The sequence below is a fragment of the Myotis brandtii genome, unplaced genomic scaffold, assembly GCF_000412655.1.
Source record: "Myotis brandtii unplaced genomic scaffold, ASM41265v1 scaffold1029, whole genome shotgun sequence".
Lineage (NCBI taxonomy): Eukaryota > Metazoa > Chordata > Mammalia > Chiroptera > Vespertilionidae > Myotis > Myotis brandtii.
Genome location: NW_005353453.1, coordinates 151,470 through 161,803, shown reverse-complemented (window position 1 = coordinate 161,803; position 10,334 = coordinate 151,470). Strand labels below are relative to the sequence as shown.

Genomic DNA, 10,334 nt, shown 5'->3' with positions numbered 1-10,334 from the left:
TCTACTGTCAGGGTCTGGTTTGAAGGTCAGTCATACCCCCGATTAAGCCAGACCCAGAGTTCTACCATGCTGTGGTCTCCACTTCAGCAATCCAGGACTGACTGCTTCTGGGTGCTCCTGGTGCTCTGAGGGTGGGTTCTTCCCTCAGGCCACACGGGAAACAGCTGGCAAGGGTGCAGACCTTGGCAAAACGACCCAGGATTCAGTGGGTCCACGCTCCGAGGGCGGGTTCCTGCCTCAAACACCGCCCTCACTGGAAATAGCTCCAGGAAACAGCTTGAAGGAGGGCGCAGCCGTTGCCAAAACAACCCCTGCAGGACTAACTTCCTTCCGCTTGGTCAAGCTTCTGGCTTGATGTTGCACCCAAACAGCTTCAGGAGGGCGCAGCCCTTGGCAAAGCGACCCAGGATTTAGTGGGTCCATGCTCCGTGGGCGGGTTCCTGCCTCAGACCCCGCCCTCACCGGAAACAGCTCTGGGAAACAGCTGGGGGGAGGGAGCAGCCATTGCTAAGACAACCCCTGCAGGACTGACTTCCTTCTGCTTGGTCGGGATTCTGATGGTCATGATAAACACCACCCATGGTTTTTATATAAGTAGATGATGGTTTCAGTTTCACGCACATGTCAAGATTTATAAAACAGTATCCTTAACACATATAATTTACGCATTACCGCTGTTATAAAATGGCTAAAGATAAAAAGAAATGTACATTCACCTATTGTGTACCAACAGGTTTTTCAACTCTATATTCAATCCACATTCTTATGCCTTCTGGGCAAGTCTCATTTCAGTGACAGAAAATGCAACAAACAACGAAGTACTTTCACACAAACCAGTGGTCGGCAAACCCAGTAGTCAACAGAGCCAAATATCAACAGTACTTCTTCAAAACAGACTCGCCCAGGCCAAAAGCTGTCTTCCGTGCATGGGCCGCAAAGTTTCAATCGCACTGTACACGCACGCCCGTACATGGTATTTTGCGGAACAGTCACACTCAAGGGGCCAAAGAGCCGCAGTTTGCCGACCACAGAACCAAACCAAAAATGCTGGCTGGCTCACGGAAGCCACATCCCTGAATTCAAGACACCCTTTGTTTTCCTCTTAGTTTTGCTGTCAGAGCACCAATGGCTCTGATGGGAACATCTGAGAAGCTACAGGAAGACACAAAACATCTTGATTATAATCAAGGACAAAGACTGCTTCACAGAAGATAAACATACCCAGATGTCCCTCAGATCTGTGTACACATGGCTCCTATAGTCTTTTCCTCAAAAAAACTTCTTGGTGGAGGTTTAGATGAAGACCATTCCATCTAATGGGCTGCAGTCTGGTCCAACAGGAATTAGGTCACTGCAATGGTCCTGAAACCAGTGCCTATCACCCATGCAATTGTAGGCATTATGGCACATGGCCCTCTGCAAGACCTGGACAGGAGGTTCCCTTCAAATGTCTTAGCATTCCTTGAAAACAAGAAAAGCATTCAAGCTGCTAGAAAACATACTTGAGGTTCTCACAGCTACACGCTCTTCAGAGTGGTCTCTGTGTCTCAATGCATCCAGCTTCACATGAGGACTAGAGAGACTACAGTGTTTCCTGGGAAATTATGGGCAGCAATGTAAATTTGCAAAAAACTGCTGAGCTAATTTCTGCACCATAGTATTCCCCCAAAGGCAAAAATGTTTGAGACCCCATATAAGTTTTTCACATCATCATGCTTGGAGAGCCCATATCTCCTTATAAACTAACCTATGGAGTCAATTGAACACCCAACATTAAAGAAGTCTTAGGGAAAAGCCTTCATTATTTTGCAAAGAAAGAGCCGTGAGAATGGCATTTCTTTCATTGGTTACTTAGGCACTCAATAAGTTCATCAATGGCATTTACGGAAAGACTGTCCCTGAAAATGGCAGGTCCTCTGCAAGATTATGTTTACTGGGGCCAACAGTAATCAGTCTTATGTGGCAAATCATGACAGAGAAACAAGTAACACTAAGGGCCCAGGTATTCCTCATTTTCTTCAACAAATTAGACAACAGAGTTAGCTTCCCTGGGCCCATAAGGATGGTGATTGAGGCCATCTGTAGGGGCCTTTATAAGTGGTTCAGGTGAAATACCTTCAGCAACATAAATATGCAATCACACAGACCTGGCAAGACAGCTCTGTATGTTTAACAGTCCAACATAGATACATACGGTTACAACATACAAACAAGAAAACAGAATGGCAAAAATAGTTGCGGGTACGTTACATGATGTAGGTGATTAAATGTATGAACTAAAATTCAGACTAACGAGACTTCACATATTTTCTTATACAATTGTTAAGTCCTAAGAAACTACATTTTCAACACATCTGAGAAACTTTTCACATTTGAACTCTTTTGTGCAAAGCGAATTTACAAATTGGACAGAAAGATATCTCATATTAATTACACTCATTAGGACTTTCTCTTGTGTGAACTCTCTGATGACAATGAGGGTGAGAGTCAGTTGTAAAAGACTGTCACATTCACTGCATTTATAAGCAATTTCTCCTGTATGAACTCTCTGATGACAGCAAAGGTTGGTGCTACTGGTATAAAATTTCCCAAAGTCACTGCATTGATAAGGCTTTTCTCTTGTATGAACTTAGATGATATTGGAGACCATAGCGACCTGAACAATATTTCCCACATTCACTACATTAATAAGGGTTTTCTCCAGAGTGAACTCTCTGATGACTATGAAGGTGGAACTTAGTGGTAAAAGATTTCCCACATTCACTGCATTTATAAGGCTTTTCTCCTGTATGAACTCTCTGATGACGAAGAAGATTACTGCTGGTGATAAAAGACTTTCCACATTCACTACAGTGATAACGCTTTTCTCCAGTGTGAACTCTCTGATGAGGGCGAAGCTGGTCCTTAGTGGTAAAAGATTTCCCACATTCACTGCATTTATAAGGCTTTTCTCCTGTATGAACTCTCTGATGACGACAAAGGTCAGTCTTAGTGGTATAAGATTTCCCACATTCAGTGCATTTATAAGGCTTTTCTCCTGTGTGAACTCTCTGATGACAATGAAGTTGAAACTTAGTGGTAAAAGACTTCCCACATTCAGTGCATTTAAAAGGCTTTTCTCCAGTGTGACGTCTCTGATGTCTGTGAAGGTGGGCCTTAGTGGCAAAAGATTTCCCACATTCACTGCATTTATAAGGCTTTTCTCCTGTGTGAACTCTCTGATGACTGTGAAGGTGGGTCTTAGTGGCAAAAGATTTCCCACATTCACTGCATTTATAAGGCTTTTCTCCTGTGTGAACTCTCTGGTGACTGTGAAGGAAAAACTTAATGGCAAAAGATTTCCCACATTCACTGCATTTATACGGCTTTTCTCCTGTATGAAGTATCTGATGACGACCAAGTTTTCTGCTGGTGATAAAAGATTTCCCACATTCACTGCAGTGATAAGGTCTCTCTCCAGTGTGCACTCTCTGATGACGAGAAAGTTTAGTGCTATTGGTGTAAGCTTTCCCACATTCACTACATATATAAGGCTTTTCTCCAGTGTGAATGTTCTGATGACAACGAAGGTTATTGCTCCTGGTAAAAGATTTCCCCCTCTCATTGTACTCATAAGGCCTTTCTGCTGTGAGAACTCTCTGATCATAATGGAGGGCACTGCTATTGGTAAAAGATTTTCCACAATCACTACGCTCATAAGGCCTTTCATTAGTGTGCAAAGCTTCATGATCACCTAGGCTGTTACTATTGCTAAAAGCTTTCCCATATTCACTGCACTGATAAGGCCTTTCTGCAGTGTGACTTTGCTGTAGATAATACAAGCTACAAAATTTGGTAAAATATTTCCCACATTCAGAGCACACAAAACATTGACTTCCAGCATTGAAATCTTTTTCCTGAATAAAAGTGTGGGTGCAGGTAATGTTTTTCTTACATTCTTTTCTGGTGTAATAATTTTTTGTCCTTTGAAATGTCATCCCCTGTGTCAAAATAGCATTTGGACTGTCCCTGCCCTTTAGGTGGAGATGTCCTGATTCAGTAAGGACACCCTGCCCAAGCTCTACGCATGAGAAACGATTCTGGGACACAGTGAAATTGCAGCTGTTTGCAAGGGAGATCCTGTCCACACCTCTAATGAAAGTGTTCTCTCTCACATGTTGCTGGTGAAATTTTACAGTGAAATAAAACCGTTTTGCACATGCCCCACACCTCAACAGTATCTGTACGTGGTGTGTTCCCTGCAGCTCCATCACGTGGAAAATGTTTCCCAAGACTAGTCCACAACTCTCACAGGGGTGGCTCTTCTGGGAAGACAAGGCTAACGTGGGATTCGTTTCCTGTGACACTCTTACAGAAACCTTCTGTTCAGTCGCTGCCTCCACATTCTCTGCTCCACAGCAGCAACCTGAACAAAAGGAAACACTGGTGAAGTATGTGTCGATCCCATCAAAACAAAGTATCTTCACCACGAATGTTTATCTGTCATGACTAGGCATGATGCCATAGAAAGATTTTAAGGACCAGTGAGGTATCCTCTGAGGAAATTGCTGTTATACATATCGTGGCCCCAAAAGTCAGTCGATGATGTAAAACAAACCAATAGAGGGACAGAAGCACAGGACGGGATACAAAGAACAGAGGAAGTTCCTGAACCAATGGCTTCTATTTGGACCTTACATGCTGGCCATGTGAGTCTGTGTAGAATAATTTAAAGCTGCTCAAAGTCATAGAAATTAATTGTATTGGAGCACATGACGGTCAACATCCATATAATAACATGTGTGCACTTCAAGGTGCTGCAGGCATGGACCAACGTTGGCTTGCAGTAAAGAGAGACCAGTAAAAGAGGCAGACGTGCAAAGTCCAGTGAGGTGAACGTTATCTGTGGGCTGGGAATCCAAGAAAGGATCACTATTAGAACTGAGAAGTTGGCTAAATAAAAACAATTAGCACAAACACACATTAATTGGGTGAGGAATGGGCAACCGTAAGAAAACACTGGGTTTCTAGCTATGACTATAACAAAGGCCAGCCGAGAATTCCTCCCCAAAGACCCTTCTCCTAGGCAAGACTGCCTGTGGGTCCACTGTGTCATTAATAAAGTCCTGTTTTGCCCTAATGGGTTTGGCTCAGTGGATAGAGCATCGGCCTTTGAACTGAAGGGTCCCAGGTTTGATTCTGGTCAAGGGCATGTACCTTGGTTGCGGGCACATCCCCAGTGGGGGGTGTGCAGGAGGCAGCTGATTGATGTTTCCCTCTCGTGGATGTTTCTAACTCTCTATCCCTCTCCCTTCCCCTCTGTAAAACCATCAATAAAATACATTTAAAAATCAATAATGTCATGTTTCTTCTGTGATGCAAAAATGATTCTTCCCCTTAAATCCCATTTGAGCCATTGCACGTGATAAATGATGCAAATCTGCAAAGAAAAACAACAAAGTTGGATGGTCAACACTGTGGTAGAACAAAGGACAAATGAGATCGCAGACAAAAGACCTATGTGAGCCATAGCCGGCTTGGCTAAGTGGATGGAGTGTCTGCCTGTGTACTGAAGATTCCTAGGTTCGATTCTTGGGAGGGACACGTGCCTGGGTTGCAGGCTTCCTCCCCAGGAGGGGGTGTGCAGGAGGCAGCCAATCAATTATTCTCTCTCATCATTGATTTTTCTATCCCTCTCTCCCTCTCCCTTCCTCTATGAAATCAATAAAAATATATTTTTAAAAAAAGACCTATGGGAGTGACATCAGCAAGACGGCAGGATCAGAGCTATGAGTATCTGCCCTATCCTAGAGTAAGTAGACAGCTAACCATGAACAAAAACCCCATAGGAAATGGGGATAAGAGTACCATGAAGATAAACAGTATAAGAGACAGAAATAAAGGAAAACTATATGGAAAGAATGACGGGATAGACTGGGTGAACAAACATATAGGAAGATACAGTCAAAAAGGAGGGTCACCGTTACCTCCAGCAGCCACTGTGCTTCCACTATCATTAATCATAGTGGTCGGTCTTCAAAAAATACTGGAAATTTGTGTGTTTCAAAACCATAGAATGGCCCTAACCGGTTTGGCTCAGTGGATACAGCGTAGACCTGCGGATTCTGGTCAAGGGCATGTACGTTGGCTGCGGGCACATCCCCAGTAGGGGGTGTGCAGGAGGCAGCTGATCGATGTTTCTCGCTCATTGATGTTTCTAAGTCTCTATCACTCTCCCTTCCTCTCTGTAATAAATAAATAAAATATATTTAAAAACCAACAAAAAACATAGAATGCCTCGGTCAGTATTGCTCAGTTCGTTGGAGCATCGTCCTGTGTACCAAAGAGTGGAATATTCAATTCCCACGTCAAGGTACATATCAGTATATGGGTTCCATTTGTAGTTACCCTGTGTACACAAGTCAGCCAATTGATGTTTCTCCCTTACACTGATGTTTCTCTCTCTCCATCACTCTTCCTCAAATATTTGAAGAAGCATCAGTAAAAGGGAGATAAGGCAAAATAAAACAATACAAATATTGGCTACCCTTGAGTTAGACTAAAGCAAAACACAAAAACCAACAAACAAAAACTAGCTTCAGAGGCGTAGGGGATCCTAGTGAAAGGTAAATTGTGGGACAAAAAAAAAACATGCTTCAAAGAAATGAAAGATAAGACATTACAGCTGACACTAGGAAATACAAAGCATCATAAGAGATGTTGATGTTAGAAGACGACATGACCCTCCATAGAGAAATTGGTCAAGATCCCATATGAGCTTCTGAAATTAATTAACAAATTCAGAGCCCTGGCCAGGTAGCTCTCTTGTTGAGTGTGTGGTCCCGATGCACCACGGCTGTGGGTTTGCAGGGTACATGTAGGGGACAGCCAATAAATGCTTACATGGGAAAAAACAGCAGATCAATGTTTCCCTTTTTCTCTGTTTCCCACACTCAAGGGGCCAAAGAGCCTCATGTGGCTCGCGAGCCGCAGTTTGCCGACCACGGACCTAGGAAATCACAGTTCCATTCCTTGTCAGAAGACATGCACAGGTTACAGACCCAATCTCCAGGGGGGCTGTGCAGGAAGCAGCTGATCAATGACTCTCCCTCATTATTCATGTTTCTATTGCTCTGTCCTTCTTTTCCTCTCTGAAATCAATAAAATGTAGTTTAAAAATAAATAGATAAATAATTTAAGGAATAAATAAATAGCCCTGTCCCGTGTCGCTCAGTGCTGAGAATGCCTGCTTGCACAGTGGGAGGTCATGGAATTGATTCTCCGTAAGAGGCAGGTATGTGTGCTTCAGGTTCAACCCCCCTCCTACTCGGGGCACAAGTGGGAGGCAACCAATTGATGTTTCTCTCTCTGCCTCAGGAAAAAAATCAATGGAAAAATATTCTCACTATTCAGGTGAAGATAAAAGAAGAAAGAATAGAATTCAGAAAAGTTACGAGAGAGGAGCTCCAAGATGGTGGTGTTGGTAAAGGCTTATACTGGCTTCCTCCCACAACCACATGAAAATTACAACTAAAATACACAACAACATCAGCCAGATAGCCTGGAAAGCTGGCTGAATGGAAGTCTTAGGACTAGAGAGGTAAAGTAGAAAGCACACTGAGACTGGTAGGAGGTAAAGAGGCTCAGAAGGTGATGGTCCTCTACCCATTTGGGCCACTTTTCTAATTGAGAGGGAGATGATCTCTGCAGAGGTCACCTGGAGGAGCAAGGAGTCCCAGTACCACATCAGACGCCCAGCACAGGGTCCCAGAGCTGGGGGAAAAAGGCCCTAATGGCAGCAACTACGGACTGAAAAAACCAATGCGGATGGGGCTCAGTGACACAGAGGCTGCAGGGGACCCAGCTGCTCCTCTTACAATGCCAGTACCACGAACTGAACATACAAGCTCCTGCTTCTTCTGACCTCCAGGGCCTGGTGAGCCTGGGGGTGGAGGGGCGGATCAAGACACATACCAGGAAAACTGGACTAACTGGAATCGGGGCAGGAATTCGGGGGCAGCTTTCTCCCAGAGAGTGGTGCTTGCTGTGGTCATTATACCTATGCTGCCACATCCAAGGTCGCAGGTCTGAGTGGCAACCATTTCTGTGTGCTCCGACCTTGTGATTCCCTGAGACCTCACCACATCCAGTTTACAACTTCACCCAAGTTGTGTGCAGCAGCGTTTGTATACGAATTGCCTGTCCTTGCTCAGGCTAAGACCTGTCAAAGAAGTTGCAGTTGGGTCAGGGAGCCCCAAACCTATCAATAAAAGGCCTATACCTGGCACAAGCACTAGCCTTCCTTGCTTCACAGCTGGGCCTCATCAGGGCACTTCCAAACTCCATACAAAGAGGAGAATCTGCAGATCTCTCTGTAGATGCTGCTCGGTGGCTCCAGGAAGAGGCTGACTTTACACCTCCCACGAGACCCAAGAGCCAGTGTACCCAGTGATCAGTGTCATACCATACCACCTTACAACTCTTCACATCCATAAGCGACACACTCAAGGGGCAGACTCACTGACCACCAAAGCCCCACTGATACAGGTCATGCTCCATAGGGGTGTCTCCTGCACTGCAGCTCTCCCACTGTAGTCATAGTGACACCCATCAATCCTTAAAGCCTCAAGAAAATTCTGGAAAATCGGATCCAGCAATACATTAGAAAGATCATACACCATGACCAAGTGGGATTTATTCTTGGGATGAACGGTTGGTACAATATCTGCAAATCAATAAATATGATACAAAATATAAACATATTGAAAGACAAATATCATATAATCATATCAATTGATGCAGAAAAAGCATTTGACATAATCTGACAAACTTTCTTGATAAAAACTCTCAGCAAAGTGGGAGCCCAAGGATCATACCTCAACATAATAAAAGCCTTATATGACAAACCTACAGCCAATATCAGAGTCAATCAGCAAAAACTACAACCATTTTCCCTAAGAACAGGACAAGACAGGGATGTCCACTTTCACTACTCCTGTTTGATATAAAACTGGAAGTGCTAGCCACAGCTGTCAGAAAAGAAGAAAAAATTAAAGGCATCATAATTGGAAAAGAAGAAGTAAAACGGTCATTATTCCATCAAAAAACTACTAAATTTAATGAATGCATTCAGAAATGTAGCAGGATACAAAATTAACACTCAGACATCTATGGTTTTTTTTATACACCAATAATGAACGCACAGAAAGAGAAACAAACAAACAAACAAAAAATCTTATCTACCATTGCAACAACAAAAATTAGGATACCTAGGAGTAAACTTAACTAACGAGGTAAAAGACCTGTACTCCGAAAACTACAAGAAGTTGAAAAAAAGAGATAGAAGAAGATATAAACAAATGGAAACATATACCGTGTTCATGGATTGGTAGAATCAAAATCATTAAAATGTCTATGCTGCCCAAAGCACTCTGCATATTCAATGCAATCCCCATTAAGATATCAACTGCATATTTCACAGATCTAGAACAAACGTTCCAAAAATTCATCTAGAATAAAAAAAGACATCTAATAGCTGCAGCAATCCTGAGAAAGAAGAACAAAGTCGGTGGGATCTCAATACCAGATATCAAACTCTATTACAAAGCCACTGTACTTAAAACACCTTGGTACTGGCACAAGAACAGACATATAGATCAATGGAATAGAATAGAGAACCCAGAAATAGACCCAAAACACTATGCCCAATTAATATTCGACAAAGGAGGCAAGAGCATACAATGGAGTCCAGACAGTCTCTTCAATAAATGGTGTTGGGAAAATTGGACAGATACATGCAAAAGGATGAAACTAGACCACCAACTCGCACCATACAAAAAAATAAACTCAAAATGGATAAAAGACTTAAACGTAAAACGGGAAACCATAAAAATACTAGAGGAATCCACAGGCAGCGAAATCGCAAACATATGCCGAAGAAATTTCTTCTCTGATACTGCTCCTAGGGCAATTAAATCTAAAGAGAAAATAAACAAATGGGACTACATCAAAATAACAAGCTTTTGCACAGCAAAGGAAACCATTAACAAAACAACAAGAAGACCCACTGCATGGGAGAACATATTTGCAAATGATATCACCGATAAGGGTTTAATCTCCAACATTTACAGGGAACTCATGCAACTTAACAATAGAAAGATAAACAATCCAATCAAAAAATGGGCAATGGACCTAGATAGACACTTTTCGAAAGAGGTCATACAGAAGGCCGAAAGACATATGAAAACATGCTCCAAGTCACTAATTATACGAGAGATGCAAATCAAAACGACAATGCGGTATCATCTCACACCTGTCAGAATGGCTATCATCAACAAATCAACAAACAACAAGTG

The 10,334-nt window shown here is 42.9% G+C and overlaps 1 protein-coding gene across 1 annotated transcript; it reads right to left on the bottom strand.

Moving 5' to 3' along the window:
• Positions 1 to 2,963: 2,963 nt before the first annotated feature.
• On the bottom strand, positions 2,964 to 8,033 carry LOC106725356 (zinc finger protein 525-like; the record flags this gene model as incomplete). Its single annotated transcript, XM_014536179.1, has 3 exons — positions 7,954 to 8,033; positions 5,437 to 5,454; positions 2,964 to 3,801 (listed from the first exon to the last, which is right to left on the bottom strand). Coding segments are annotated over exons 1-3 (936 nt in total), but the record flags the coding sequence as incomplete, so codon positions are not given.
• Between the last annotated feature and the right edge of the window lie 2,301 nt (positions 8,034 to 10,334).